Raw genomic sequence first — 16,516 nt, 5'->3', positions numbered from 1 at the left:
GTCATAACTTATTTGATTAAGAAACGATTTCAACGCAAAACATGACACAGGTAAGCAAGCATTCCTATGAATGTCACTTCAAGCATTACATACTAATTTTAAGCAACATTCTTTGACTTAGTCATCTAAGTGCAATATTTTGTTCCAAGTGACCATATTTTGACTTAGTCATCTAAGTGCAATGTCGCTTAAGTGCATCCAAGCACACCTCAATAGACAAGTGTATGTCACATTTAAGCGAGTTTTGTTAGATTGAACATTTACCACTTTAATAAAAGTAATAGTTGATAGTCAAGGTACAACTCTTTCTACTTAAGAGTGTAGTAGCCAAAACGCCACGATTCGATTGTGGTTTGATTCACTTGGCCTCTGTCATGGGATAATTGATGTTACTCGCAACCTTTCACAATTTCACTGTTGGGAATCAAACTTGTGGCTTTGGTTCTGATATCAATTGTTGGAAACATTTACTATCAAGCCAAAAACTATAGTTGAGAGTAAGATACAACTCTTTCTGCTTAAGAAAGTAATAGTTCAAACATTACAATTCAATTGTAACTTGGTCTATTTAGTATTCACCATGAGATAATTAATGTCACATGTAATAAATCTAGAAGTACATCAAGCAAAAACAAAATATTATTACTCACTTAAAGCATCATTATTTCACTTTAAGTAACATTATCGCTTAATGATTATATTATTGTTTCAAGTCATATATTTTCATCTTAAACATGGCCCCTTTAAGTGAATAATAAATATATTTGTGATGAATGTTTCTATCATAATTAACAAAGACGTGTAATGTTATTATCTTAATTATTTAAAAATAAATAAATTTATGTAACATGTTTCATGTGACAATGTGATAATCATATTTTGTAAAAACAAATTGTGATACCTCGTTGTATAACCACATCAAAATTGGTTACAAATTTTTTAAATTTTTTTTGAAGTGTTTGGTAATAAAATGTTATCGTTTTAGTAATTTATGTATTAGTTTGTAACGAGTTTTTAAAGTATTTTGTATTTTCTTACCTAAGTAATCTTTGTTTTACTAGAAAAAAAGTGACTTAGATATGATATAATGATATTGTCTAATTAGAATATAATTTGTTATGATATTTTATAGTGTGATAATATAATATTAATAACAAATGTTTAGTAATGGTATACTATAAAAAAATTATTAAATAGAAATTAATTTAGAGATAAAAAATAATTGGTTAGTATATTAATTAAATTAGATACTATTTTATAAACCAAAAAATTATTGGTATCTAAAATAATTTTTATTATTAATGAAAATTTATAAACTAGTTTATCAATTTAAAAACTAATTTATAAATTTTCATTAATAATAGAAACTATTTTAGATATCAATAATTTTTTAGTTTATAAAATAGCATCTAATTTAGTCAATATAGTAAATAATTATTTTTTATTTCTAAAATTAATTTTTATTTAATGATTTTCTTGTAGTGGTCACTACTGTAAAAAAAGTCTTTAGACAATGATTTTTGAAGCCTTTAAACGAAGAATTTAGAATCATAGTTTATGCACACGTCGTTTATAATTCAAAATTATAGACGAAGGTCAAACAATCATATTCTATTACACAACTATATATGAAGGTTTGTAATAGAATTGTCACTTATATCGTATGTGAAATACAAACATAAAAGACCCAAAGAAGGGTATTGGAGACGGTTCTCATAGGATTCGTTGCATATACCTTTTTCTAGGTCTTGTATTATTTATTGCATGGAGCCACCATAGACTACAATTATAGCCAAAATCGTAGTTTGTGATCCACTATAGGCAACAATTATGTCCATAATCATCGCATATATATATATATATATATATATATATATATATATATATATATATTGATAAATTACATCCACTAATATATATTTCTATCTATTTGACTAATTTTTTTATATATTAGAATCATGTAATATAAAATAACACTTAAAAACATACACATTGAACCTATACTATTCATCATTCATCATTTATTCTAATAAAATATGTGGCCCAAAAATTACTTACATAATCTATTGATTATGAATTTAGTGATTAAACATCCATAAAATACTGCAATAGAGAATAAGCTAAAATTAATGTTTAAAGTATGCATAGTTTATTATTAAAAATAATTTAAATATGATTACCTGCTCTCAACCTCTGCTAATACCAACTCTAATAATGGTAGTCATCCATTGCATTACATAGTAGCCACACTCATAACCTCCTGGTTGTTTATTACACTACAATTTAATATTAATGAAAAGTTAATATTGACATTTTGACAAACAAGGAAGATAGAAAGACAGAAAATCAATTAATGAAATTACAAACCTTTAGGTTCAACAATTTGAGCTTTTGAGATCTTGCACATGGTCAACCTCTCAATATGTTATGTCTAGTATATGACCTAATTAATAAAAAAAAACTTGTTAAGAGATGTTTAAGTAATATACATAGGTAAGTTGATAATTTAATTACATGTCCACTAATTGATTTAAATATACAGGTGACTTCTTGTGCAATGAATAGAACCACACAACAATGTTATCAAATAAGAATATCACAAGTAACTGTTAGAGACGTCTGCATCATCCATGAAAACAATAATAAAACTTTAAGGGATAAAATACTAATAATTGACAACTTAAGACTATACTTACTCATAAATAAAAAGGGGAAAATATATGTGTTTCTCCTGTAAGCATACACTTGGTGTTGTATGTCTGCGTTTCATATTTCTTATTTCCCATTAGAATAATTGATTGGAGATCCATATATTTAGAGACATCATATTTTCCCTCATTAATACAAAGTCGAAACAAATACCTACAAGTATAATTAGTTAAAGCATAATCAATAATTTTAATATAATAAAGTAAATTGATTTATAGGTGGAAGAGACTTACATCATTCAATTGAATGATAAATATATTCAGGTACTCGTTGCCAACTACAACCTCTAACACATCAGACATGTGTATGTATAAAGGGATGTCAATGTTTCTTTCAAAACCAATGTCATCCCACGAAACCTCCACTAGATTTGTATCTATAGCCACAAAATCTCTAATATTGCGGCTACATGATCATCAATGAAAATTGGTTGCTTCTTTCTTTGCAGACTTGGTTTTTTATGCAGTTACTACAAAATAAAAAACATTTTCATTAAACTAAATATAATACATAAATATAAATTAATAATCATAAGTTAATTTCTTACTGGTGATTTAGGAATAAGTCAAACAAGGTGTCTTGGTTAGGCTATGAATGTTTAAAATGTCTCAACCACAGTAGTGACTTCATTAGTAGGCAAAGGAACAAAAGCATCATCAACTCATACTTTCTTTACCATGACCTTTACCACATAAGGGGAGAGCCACATTATGTGAGGTAATGCCCTCATTCAAATACTTTCCTTAAGACCATCACTCGAGGAGTTAATCCGCCCTCTACAAGTAACTCACATTGGCTTATCTCACCAATGTCATCCCCTGATCCTGCAGGAGTTGCACAACTCTTCTTTGTGCTCCTGAGAGTGGGAGGCATAGGCGGCTGGACAGGATACCATCATAGACAACATCATGTATTTTTGTTTCATGCACAATCCAGGAGGTAAGTTTTAAATAACCGGTAAAACAGACCATGAACTACGGTTCGTACTCAAATTGCCAAAAAAATTCATTAACCAAGTCGAATATTTCTTAACTCCTTACCAAACTCGGAAAACTCGTCATCAAAATTTTTCTATTGAATATAATTAGATGGATGATAGTACATGCCATCATATTTCCTCTCATCTGCATGTTATCTGAATTTTTTAGCATCATTTAAATTTGAAAACAAACGCTTAATCCTTCAAATAATCAGAAGATAGCACACAAAATTCACGAAATAATCATTAAGACATGCATATACTTTTTATACTCCATACCAATCGAACAAAGAATCTTTTTGGACTCAAAAGTTTGGTTAGGTAAAGTATTTCTCTATCGAAGCATTTCCTTCAACAATAGAAGCAATTCTGTGAAGTTTTTATTTTTTCCATTCATTCATTGTCTTCAAATTTGTCAATCTTAACATCGTCGACAATCATGTAAAGTTAGTTGATTCAGGATATAGTGGAGTCTCTACATTGGTGGACATAATTTCGTATCCATGCAGTTCTATAAAAGACTTAGCTCCAACATCACAAATCATATCCTCTAATCAATCATCATCCATGGTGGACTGAACATATTTTTGGAATATGGACACACTTATTAAATGTAATAATTCATCATGTCATGTTCAAACTGTACAAGGTCGTAGAAACCCATCACATAGAAGGTGCTCCTTAATTTTGTTAACATCCAATTTTCACTCGTTTAAACAATTAATGCATGGACACCTAAACTTTACTCCATCACCATTACTGTTGACATTACGTTCCACAAATTGTACTCCTCTTTCATACTCATCACTTACGTGGGATGAACTAATCCAATCTCGATCCAGTCGTTGAAGTGTTGGCTAATGCATGTAAAATCTCACATTATTTTATTAAAGGAATGAACCTATCCCATTCGAAAATATTCACTTTTATTATAATGCAATAGTGTTGAATCAAGTGTGTTCAAGCTTTCAAGAATCCAAACCCTTTGAAGTTTGATGGAAGGCTGGTTGTGCTTGCTGTTGCAGAGGTGTTTTATAATAGGATCTGGTGTAGATTTTATGTGTAAATCAACTCTTGATTGAATCCAAAGCTTAAGCATTTTTAAACCTTTTTATTGAAAGTGTTTTTCAAACTAGGTGAAAAACAACCTGTTGTTTTGTCGAAACAACCGATTGTTTTATACTTAGGTGTTTTTAGAAAGGTTGAAAACTGTTTTTGATGGTTGACTTGCTGTCAAACCAAAACAACCGATTGATTCGAGTATTCAACCGATTGTTTGTTTTGGGACCATAACAGAAAACTGTTTTGTGCTTTGACTGAGCATTAAATGATTTTATAACTGATTACGCTCCAGTTTTAAATGTTTTGACCAGTCTTTGAAAGCAATAAATAGTTTGTTATGTTTATGTAACAAACAAGAACTGAGATTTAATAAAAGAAAAACATATTTGAGTTTTTCACTGATTTGGCTTTTGAAGAGTTGAAGTTTGCTTTGAGATTGCTTGGATCAAGAGAGTGTGGAATAAGATTTTCATCTTGTATTGATTTCAAGATCTTTCTGTAACAAGTGTAATCCTTTTGTACTTTGAAGAAACTCTGTTTGTGAAGCTGAGAAGTGTTGCGTGTTCTTGAGGTTGTCAAGATCGGCATTCTTAGTGGTGTTTGTGTTGAGCCAAAGGAAGTGTGTGTCTTGAGGGGATCAAGGTCACTTATTTGGTGGTGTTGTAAGTAATCTAGGGTTGATTACTTAGTGGATTCCCCAGTGGTTTCTAGGAAGACTGGATGTAGCACTTGGTTTAAGAGTGAACCAGTATAACTCTGTGTGTACAATCTCTCTATCCCTTGAACTCTTTAATTTCAGTTTATATTGTGAACAACCGATTGTTTTTCTGGTGCTATGCTACATTGCTTTGTGTTTTTGGCAAACTGAATTCTGAATCAAGTTTTCTCGAAGTAATTTCATTCTAGACTTAAAATTTTGCAAAAACCCTTTTTAAACCATTCACCCCCCCTCTAGTTTAAAGCCATACTTTCTAACAATTGGCATCAAGAGCTTGGTTCTTGAAATGTATTCAAGTGTGATCCTAAAATTGTTTTTATATGGCTGATAGACTACCTTTTGGGGAAGGTGCTTCAATCAACAAACCACCTCTGTTTTGTGGTTTGAACTACCAATTTTGGAAAGTCAGAATGAAAATCTTTGTGCAATCACTTGATAAAGGTATTTGGGATGCAATTGAAAATGGCCCCTTTGTTCGAAAATTTGAAAAAGATGGATCTTCCATTGAAAAACCTTGGTCTCAATGGACTGATTCTGAAAGCAAGAAGGCCAAATTTGATTGCATTGCTAAAAAAATAATAACTTCTGCCTTGAATTCAGATGAATTTTTCAGGGTCTCTCAATGCAAATCAGCAAAGGAAATGTGGGATACCTTGGAGGTAACTCATGAAGGTACCAATGAGGTGAAAAGAGACAGAAAGCATACTCTAATCCAAGAGTATGAAATGTTCAGAATGCTCAAGGGTGAGACCATTGTTGAAGTTCAGAAGAGGTTCACTCACATCATCAATCACCTCATGAGCCTTGAGAAAACCTTTGAAAAAGAAGAGCTAAACATCAAGATCCTCAAATGTCTTGATAGGTCGTGGCAACCTAAGGTAACTGCTATATCTGAATCAAAAGATCTAACATCATTGAGTATGGCTTTTTTGTTTGGTAAGCTTAGGGAACATGAGTTGGAAATGAATAGACTCAATGTTCAAGAAAGTGAAGATAAATATGTGAGAAGCATTGCCCTAAAAGTTGTCAAGCACAAAAGCAAGCAAGAATCCAGTGATGAAAGTGATGAAGAGAACCTTAGTTTGCTATCTAGAAAGTTCATCAAATTCTTGAAAAGGAACCGCAACAAAGACACCAACAAAGAAAGGTATGGAAACAAAAAATCCAATGATTTTAATCCCAATAACTATACTTGTTTTGGTTGTGGTGAGCAAGGGCACATAAAGGCAGATTGCCCAAATAAAGAAAGCAAGGAGAAGAAGTCAAGCTACAAAGAAAAGAAGGGAAAGTCAAAAAGGGCCTACATAGCTTGGGATGAGAATGAAGTCTCCTCATCGAGCTCATCATCAAGTGAAGAAGAAAACGCAAACATATGCTTGATTGCAGAAGGGGATGATGAGTCATGCAGTTCAAGTGATGTAAGTTCATGTGCTTCTCTAAATGTTGAAAATTATAGTGAATTGCTTGAAGCTTTTCAAGAAACACACGATGAAGCTAATAGATTGGTTCTTTCAAACAACCGATTGAAAGAGCTTTCAAACAACCGATTGAAAGAGATTAACAATTGGCTTGAAAAGAGAGTTAAGACACTTGAAGAAGAGCTGGAAAAATAAAAAATAAAAAGTGATTTTTAAAATCTAGAAACTCATTGCAAAAACTCTTCTTGCAAGTGTGACACTCTCATTTGTGAAAATTGTGAAAATCTTGAAAGGAAAGTGTATTATCTTGTGAGTACTGTGGATAAGCTTTCAAAAGGAAAATCCAACTTTGAGAATGTCTTAGCATCTCAAAATTGTGTTTTTGGAAGAGCTGGATTAGGTTTTAATCCACAAAACAGGCAAGATAAGTTTTCAAAGAATTTTCCAAAACAGCCAGTAAAACAACCGATTGTTAAGTCGAAACAACCGGTTGTTACATGCTTTTATTGCATGAAGAAAGACCATTCTGTTAGATTCTGCAAAATAAGAAAATTTTATGTTCCCAGAGGCTTTATGAAATGGATTCCCAAAGGTTGTGAGGTTTCATATGATAAAAATAAACCAAATGGACCCACATTTGTAAGGGGACCAAACCTTGTTGCTTGAATTCATGATCTAGAAGAATATGAGGAACTGAGTCATCTGAACAGGTTCTTGGAAGAAAAAGATTAACATTGAAGCTGAATCAATGTTGTGTATCAGTCCAAGGTTCTAAATAGTCAAAAGAGGCTTATTGATCAAAGTTATATGACTCATTGAAGGAACATCATAAAGGATAAGACCTTCCTTATCTCTATCTTTAATTCCTTTTAAAATTCATATTCATGCTTAATATATCTGGTTAAATGTTTAATTTCATCTACACTGAATTCTATCTGCAAATTCTTAAAATTCAAAATTTATTTTGCTGTTGCAAAAAAACAACCGATTGTTTCCTCGAAACAACTGATTGTTTCCTCTGTGAAAGAATGGATTTAATTCTTTTTTGAATTATGTTTGTTGCAGATCTCAATTATGAAAGAATCCTTAGTCAATAAAGCAGTGTTGAAAGTTAATCACGTTCTGGAGGAAGTTACAACATGTCATAAAGGAATATATTCCAAAATCTTGAAAATTTAAGAGCCTTTATGACTAGTCAAAGATCACATGTGATGACCATGTGATTTTCTGCTTTTTCTGATGTTTTCTGTGCAGGTCTTGGTCAAGTCTTTTCTCTATGAAGACTGAAACCCACTCACATCATTGAATGCAGTTTGGTTCTGTGTTTCTTTAAATTCTGTTGCAGCTGTTCTCTCTCACAAGAACAATCAATTGAGCCATCTCTTGCAACATCTCTTGCTCTCCTTGTGTGAGTCTTCTTTGCTTTTTTTTCTGCTATCATGGAATCAACTCCTCCTACATCAAAGAGGGTCAAAACCAGAGCTGTGAGGTCTGGAGGGAGATTAGAGGGCTGGTTTTCTGGAGACAATGAGCTCATTGAAAGGTATAGGTTTGAAACTAGCACAAAGGTGATCAACAACCCAAAGTTGTTTCCTTTGATTGGCTGAAAAGCCAAAAGCTAGACAATGTGAGCAAGCTGCTCAAAGATCAATCTTTAAGAAGGTTATTGGAGATGAAGGGAAACATATACCCTGATTTGATCCGGGTATTCTACACCAATCTCAAGTTTGAGGGAAACAATCTTGTTTCTCATGTGAAGGGAGTTGACATGGAGATCACTTATGATGTGTGAACTGTTGTTGCTGGTCTGAAATATGTTGGACTAAGAATCAATAAGGGAAATCTTGGAGTAGTGGAGGATTTTAACAAAGTTCAATACTACAAGAGTTGCTTGAAGAATCAAAATGCCCAAGTGAGAACTTGTTCGGTTGGAGGCTTAAAGCTAGATGAAAGGGTGCTTGCTCTTATTGTAACTTGGATTCTTACTCCAAGGGGGAGCAACCATTCTGTCCAAACAAAAGAAGACCTTGTATACATCTACTGCATCATGAAGAAGATCAAAATCAACTGGATCCACATCATCAAAGAACACATGCAAAAAGCCATGAGGTTAAGTGATTATCACTATCCCTATGCTGTTTTAATCTCTAAATTCTAGCTCTATTTTGAAGTGAATCTTGAGTATGAGACATCTGAGCTGGTTAAGTCAACACAAGAGATGAACAATGGCTCTCTTAGCAAGATGGGATTCACCAAAATAAATGGGAAATGGGTGAGCAAAGATGGTGATCATGGTGCTTCATCAAGTGCCGCAACTGCTGATTTTGATGAAGAAAATCAAGCTGCTGACATGGATTTTCACCATGAAGAACAACCTGAAACCAATCTAGGTGTTGGAACCAGTGCAGGAAATCAAGGAGATGAAATGCCATCCATGTCTTCTTTTGAAAGATACATGGTAAATAGGCTTGATGGTTTTGCCGAGAATCAAAGGAATCTTCATGATTTGTGTGTAAGCAACTTCCAGAATATAGACAACAGATTCAACAGCATGGATACACGGTTTATGACCTTGGATGAACATATAGAAGCTGTTCAGAATCAGATTTTTGAACTCCAGTATGGCAAGGATGATTAAAGGAAAAACAACCGGTTGAATTCACGAAACAACCAATTGTTTTTTGGTTTTGTATCAGTTTAAGTGCTTTTGTTTTCAATTCTGTATAATTTGGAACAATTATGTTTTTATCTCTTCTTTTTGTCTATTTGTGAAGACAAATAGGGGGAGATTTTATGTTGTGTTGTCTTTCATTATTGTTTAATATTTCTGCAAACTCTATGATTGTGTATGAGTGTTTAAGTAAGCCTTATTTCTGCTGGTTTTAATGCTGTTGATATACTGTTTCTGTTTTTGCTCTAACCTTCTATCAGAGATATTGTGCTTTGCTTAAAATTTGTCTTGCAGAAACTGCTTCAGATTCAATCAAATCCAACACAAGCAACCAGGGATTTGTCTTCATCAAATAGGGGGAGATTGTTGAGTCAAGTGTGTTCAAGCTTTGAAGAATCCAAATCCTTTGAAGTTTGGTGGAAGGCTGGTTGTGCTTGCTGTTGCAGAGGTGTTTTAGAATAGGATCTGAGGTAGATTTTTTGTGTAAATCCACTCTTGATTGAATCCAAAGCTTAAACATTCTTAAACCTTTTTTTATTGAAAGTGTTTTTCAAACTAAGTGAAAAACAACCTGTTGTTTTATCGAAACAACCGATTGTTTTATACTTAGATGTTTTTAGAAAGGTTGAAAACTGTTTTTGATGGTTGACTTGCTGTCAAACCAAAACAACCGATTGATTCGAGTATTCAACCGATTGTTTGTTTTGGGACCATAACAGAAAACTGTTTTGTGCTTTGACTGAGCATTAAATGATTTTATAATTGATTACGCTCCAGTTTTAAATGCTTTTACCATTCTTTGAAAGTAATAAATAGTTTGTTATGTTTACGTAACAAACAAGAACTGAGATTTAATAAAAGAAAAAAAGATTTGAGTTTTTCACTGATTTGGCTTTTGAAGAGTTGAAGTTTGCTTTGAGATTTCTTGGATCAAGAGAGTGTGGAATATGATTTTCATCTTGTATTGATTTCATATCTTTCTGTAACAAGTGTAATCCTTTTGTACTTTGAAGAAACTTTGTTTGTGAAGCTGAGAAGTGTTGTGTGTTCTTGAGGTTGTCAAGATCGGCATTCTTAGTGGTGTTTGTGCTGAGCCAAAGGAAGTGTGTGTCTTGAGGGGATCAATGTCACTTCTTTGGTGGTGTTGTAAGTAATCTAGGGTTGATTGCTTAGTGGATTCCCCAGTGGTTTCTGGGAAGACTAGATGTAGCTCTTGGTTTAAGAGTGAACCAGTATAACTCTGTGTGTACAATCTCTCTATCCCTTGAACTCTTTAATTTCAGTTTATATTGTGAACTGATATAAACAACCGATTGTTTATGCAAAACAACCGATTGTTTTTCTGGTGCTGTGCTAAATTGCTTTGTGTTTTTGGCAAACTGAATTCTGAATCAAGTTTTCTCGAAGTAATTTCATTCTAGACTTAAAAGTTTGCGAAAACCATCTTTAAATTATTCACTACCCCCCCCCCCCCCCCTCCCCTCTAATTTAAAGTCATACTTTCTAACTTGCACATATATTTTAATCATCATCCTTTATATTTCAAAAAAAAAAAAATCGGTATCATCTCGCATTGGTCTTTAGGTGACACCAAAAGAAAATGATGACACGAAATCTCCACTCAAATATGCATCACATAAAATTTAATTATCCAAAATTACGTTAAAATATGTAAGATGTAGATTACAAGTTATGTACTAATAAAACAATAAAAGTTATTTCTCTTCTCAAACTAGCTCAACAATTCAAGAATCATTATAATTACTGTCACTACAACCTCTTCAACTTTTTTAAAAATATATTAAGAAAAAAATATAATTGGAGAAATAGTAGACAAATACATGTATTAAAACTCAAACGAAAAACTAAGAATCTCTCAATGAGAGTTTACTAAATTTGGATCTATCAGTCCAAAATCTAATAATTTTTCGAAGGTTGGAACCTCCTGATCAACACATATTAAAAAATTAAAATATATATATAAATTCAAAAAAAATAATATGCATCCAATTCAATAAATAAATAATTATGCTTATACATTTCTAAATTATAACAATTAAAATCAATAATCAAATTAATAATATAAATAATAATCTAATTAAAATATTAATTATAAAACTAAAATTTATTCATATTAATTATATAAATAAAACAACATTATCTAAAATAATATTAACTATAAATACTAATATTAATTATAAAATTTGGCTAATACTAGTTATATTTATTAATATTAATATATAACTAAAATAATATTAGTTATAAATTCTAAAATTAATTATAAAATTATTTCAAAACTAATAATAAAATTAAGTAAATAAAATATAATTTAGAAAAACTAAGATGGTAGAGTTCAAATAGAAAAAACAAGTGACAAAGAAGCCTAAAAACACAGAAGAAAATAGTGATCACCAACAACGAAAGAAGACACACAATCTAGAAACACCAAACAAATATAATTAATGAACAAAAACCTAAAAATACATAACCTAATAACAACAAACAAACATGATTAATAAACAAAAACCTAAAAACACACAACAAACTCGTACCAACAACGATACGGAGAGGAGAAAAGCCTTTGAAACTCGAAAAATTCAGTAAATGCAAAGTAAAGAGAGATTATGTGATGCAAACCAAGCCAACAAGGAGATGACTAAGGATGCATATTATGAGAAGTCATCTTAACAATCAAGTGATCACCTTATCAAGGATTTAGCAGACCTCACCAGAGGAAGAAATGGACACAAACCAGAGCATCTAATATTCTTCATGTTGGTCTTCTTAAAGAATAAAACAAGTTGTAAATAAATTGGGCTCACTTTAGGGGTCCAAATAGCAAAGATAGGCTAGAATAAGGTGCCTTTAGCATAGGGGTGTAGGTATCATTTTAGCTTGATCCTAGCCCTTTAGGAAGATAATTTGACCTAGTTTCTAGAAGTACAAGCCTAGGATGCGGGTTTGACTTAGTCAAACCCTAAGTTTGCCCATTTTTTCCCTTTTCCCATCTTACTCATCTTGCTTGTTTTCCAAGGCTCCTTCACCTGTAAATAGGAGACTTACCCATTATATTTTACTTGTTGAAACTGAATAGAAAAGTAACCCTGCACAAATATTGTGAGAGCTTGAGTGAGTATTGTCTCCTCTTCCTTTTGGTCTTATCTTAATGAGAATGAAACTCTCAAGTGGCGGCCTAGCACTTATTTTGACGATTTCCACCTATCAAGTGGCGTGACCACCCACCACCATCTCCATAAGTTTCTTCTTCCATTTTCTTCGTGTTTCCTTTCCATTAATGTTTCCTAGTTTTCTTCTTTATTTCGACAATTGCATACATGTCACCATACAGTGTCTTTTTATCTTTGCCTTTGTGAAATGCACTTTCACACCTACTTAACCACTTGGTTAAGTTAGTGTCCAGTGAGAATTCTTCTAAAGTTGTCACTATTAACTCCTAAAATCTCAATCTTAAAGTAAAATATCACCTAAATGAAAACATTTAAAAATCAACTCACATCATTATGGAACAGGTTGAAAAATTCATATAATTATTTTGTTTATGATGCGTCAAAATTATTGCGTATAGATGACGATTCTACTTCGTTGCCTATTGCCTATTCTCCTCAAATAATTGTCTCTTGCTAAATGTGTATTAAATGTCTCTTGCTAAATGTGTATTAAATGTGTATTTTCTCTTGCTAAATATAAATTATGATCTTTTTCCACAACCACGATCTCTACATTCACATTTTTGTCAAAAATACCATCACATTTTTATAAATGACGTATAGCTATTAAATCACATTTTTTTTCCACCCACTATTTAAATGATGTATTTCCTACAACCATCATCTATAATCCGCTATATAAATGATGTATTTCCCACAACGTCTATACGTTCATAAGATCAAAAATATCTCCGCATTTAATAAATGACATATAGCTATTAATCCACATTTTTTTAAACCATGTGTAGCTATCAAACGGCGTTAAATGGCAGCAAATCAATAGACATCGTTAGAAAACATTTTTATACTAGTAATATAAAATAAATAATAAAAGTCACCCAAATAAATAATAATAAAACTCATCATATCAAGCGGGACTAAGAAACTATTTAGTTCATAAAGGAGTTTTTAATATTTTCAAGAATTACATACACGTTCTATAACATATATATATTTTTATATAATTAGTATATATTACATAGATATGTATTAGTTGTATGTATATTTTCAACTATGTTTTCTGATAGTTGTATATATATTTTCGACATCTATTAATATTATAAAAAAATAAAGAAATTAATATGAAAGAATTTATTAACTATTAATACTATTAGTTATAAATATTTAAAACTAATGCATGTAAGTAATTATTTTGTGAAGTGGAAGTGTTTTTTATATTTTGACTTAATTTAGTGTGGTCATCACACTAAGAAGAATTTGTCAAAGAGAACTAGTAGTACAAAGTATATATAAAGTAGTATGAGGAAAGAAAATTGTCTAGTGAAGTGTATTTAGTGGTTATGAGTTTGATTTCAATATCAAAAGATGATTCAAAATGGCTTTAATTATATAACATTACTTGTTCCAAAATATGTACCATATTGCTTCTTATCTCCAAAGAAAGCTAGTTATGTTCATATATTACACCAACAAAATAGAGAATAACATTAACTTTTCTTCAATCTTCTAAACACTATACAATATCTTAAAAGTCATAGAGCAAAAACCATTATCTCACATTCAATTGTAACTATCATGGCCATCTCCAAGATGCCCCCCCAAATCCTCAGAACATCTGTATTCAGCTGTGTCCACAACATTGGTATCAGCCTCAGCTATGGTTGACTCTGCAACCAATCCTGCAGTATTCTTTGCTGCATTCAAAGCAGTCTCCACTGTCTCCTTTGCCCTTTCTCCCATATTCTCCACCACTGTCTCTGTTGCCTTCACTGCCCCTTCTGCTGCTGCTCCCACAATTGAGTCACCACCCTGAAAAATTAAAAAAAGTAAACAACAATATCATCAAATTTAACAACTATACACAGTGATAAAAAACAGTTTTAAGGTTTAGAGTTTCATGTATAAACTAGAACAGTTTAACACTATGAATCCTAAAACAGGTTTACCATAAAGCGATAAAAAGTCATGGATGGTATAACATTTAAACTAGTCAAATAAGAATAAACAAGTTTATAACTTATAACGATTTGTAGTTAAATATTAGTGTAAAAGAATTGTACTGCATAATCTAATTTTTCATGTATGTGATTAATATAAGGAAGGGTTGTACTTGAGTATGCACATGAGCATTTGCATTTGGGATGCACAATCCACTGCTACAAACTATAGGAGGCATAGGAGTAGTTGATTGAAGGTGTTTAAACAAGTTTTTGTTGGAGAAAAGATGAGGAAATCTCTTAGCCATTTTTTCTGTGTATTTGTAGATGTGACAACAACTGTGATTCATACCTAAAAGGATGATGAGCTAGGGAAGGTTATATAAGAGAGAGTAGAGAGAAGGGAAGTGAAGAAAAAGGAGTGTGAAAGAGAGGCGGTGGAAGAAAGGAATATGGTGAACATGAGTCATGAGGAATGGTGAATTAGCAACTCAACACGTTCAGTGTGGTATTTGCATGACACATGTCAAGAGCTTCATCGGTGGAAATGAGGTGAATTGAAAGGAAGAGACAAGAACAAAGGGATAACATAAAAACACACTTTGTTTTGGCAGACACATCTTCCCAAAATAAAGGGATTTATACGATGAATCTTCTGATTACATTTGTTAGAACCTTTTCTTTGTCTCCAATTATTGTACCACCATCTACACACAATTTTTCTTCATTCTAATTATCTTAAAACTTCAATTTTATTTCTCATATATGTTTTTATTTGTTTGTTTATTTTCATCTACATATTTTTCTCTTTTATATCAACTATACTATTACGGGGTTTTTAGTACTTCAGAAATATTTTTATGCCCCAAAATCATAATTTATAAAAGTTGCAAATGTTAAGAATTATAATTCTTATAACTAGATAAAATTTGGTGGATTCTTAAAAATTATTTACATGATTTTTTTAAAATTAAAAAGTCGTGTATTATTTTTCCTAAAATTTTAATTTTTTTCATCACAACAAATTATTTTGTAAGAGTATAACACTTTTCAATTAAAAACTTTATTTTAACTCAAGAAAGTTAGATTTTCTCCTATTTTCTAGAAATAAATTTTGTAAAAAAAATTGACCAAACAAATTTTTCAAAACTTGACTCAAATTCTCCAGAAAAATAAAATTTCCCCTCTACCACATCAAATGTATTTTAAATTAGATTTGAGTGTGTGGCACAGGAATAAATCATGTAAAAACTAAGGCAGTTTCTTCCTTCACCCCTACATTTTTCTTCCTGTACCTCTCTCAATATTATGTAAAGATCAAATTGTTCCTATTATTTTTTAAAAATCCTAAAACGCACTAGAAATATTTTTATCTTTTTGCATTATGGATTATGGAATCCAGAAATTTTTTGGATTGACACTTCCGGTAAAATTTTGGATCCACCAATTTTGTAATTCAAAAATATGCATTTCACATTTAAAAATCCATCATTCAAAAAAAGCATTCCAGATCCACCAATCCGTAACAGAAATATGCATTCCGGATTCAGAAATCTATAATTCAAAAAAAGCATTCTGGATCCACCAATCCGTAACAGAATTAGGCTTCCGGATTCAGCAATCCAGAAATCAATAATTTATGCAAAAATCGCTTCCGGAACACCCCTTATTCAGAAAAAAAATATTCAGTTCTGAATTGATGAATCCGTAGCACACTCTCAAATCCATATTTCCGGTAACCACGGTGCCCTTTTTCAAATAAAAGGTCAAGACTAGTTTCCGAATATAGAAATTGTGGGGTGCAGGAAGAAAAAAGTAGGGGTGCAGGAAGAAG

At 31.7% G+C, this 16,516-nt stretch overlaps 1 protein-coding gene across 1 annotated transcript; it reads right to left on the bottom strand.

The window, feature by feature from the left end:
- Window positions 1-14,206: 14,206 nt before the first annotated feature.
- Window positions 14,207-15,051, bottom strand: LOC137834066 (uncharacterized). Its single transcript, XM_068642132.1, has 2 exons — window positions 14,856-15,051; window positions 14,207-14,554 (listed from the first exon to the last, which is right to left on the bottom strand). Exons 1-2 carry the CDS (start codon window positions 15,030-15,032, stop codon window positions 14,306-14,308), a joined length of 426 nt encoding a protein of 141 aa, XP_068498233.1. The 5' UTR covers window positions 15,033-15,051; the 3' UTR covers window positions 14,207-14,305.
- Window positions 15,052-16,516: the final 1,465 nt, after the last annotated feature.

This window comes from Phaseolus vulgaris, chromosome 5, assembly GCF_000499845.2.
Source record: "Phaseolus vulgaris cultivar G19833 chromosome 5, P. vulgaris v2.0, whole genome shotgun sequence".
NCBI classification, from domain to species: domain Eukaryota; kingdom Viridiplantae; phylum Streptophyta; class Magnoliopsida; order Fabales; family Fabaceae; genus Phaseolus; species Phaseolus vulgaris.
This window is presented reverse-complemented; position numbering and strand designations above follow the sequence as displayed.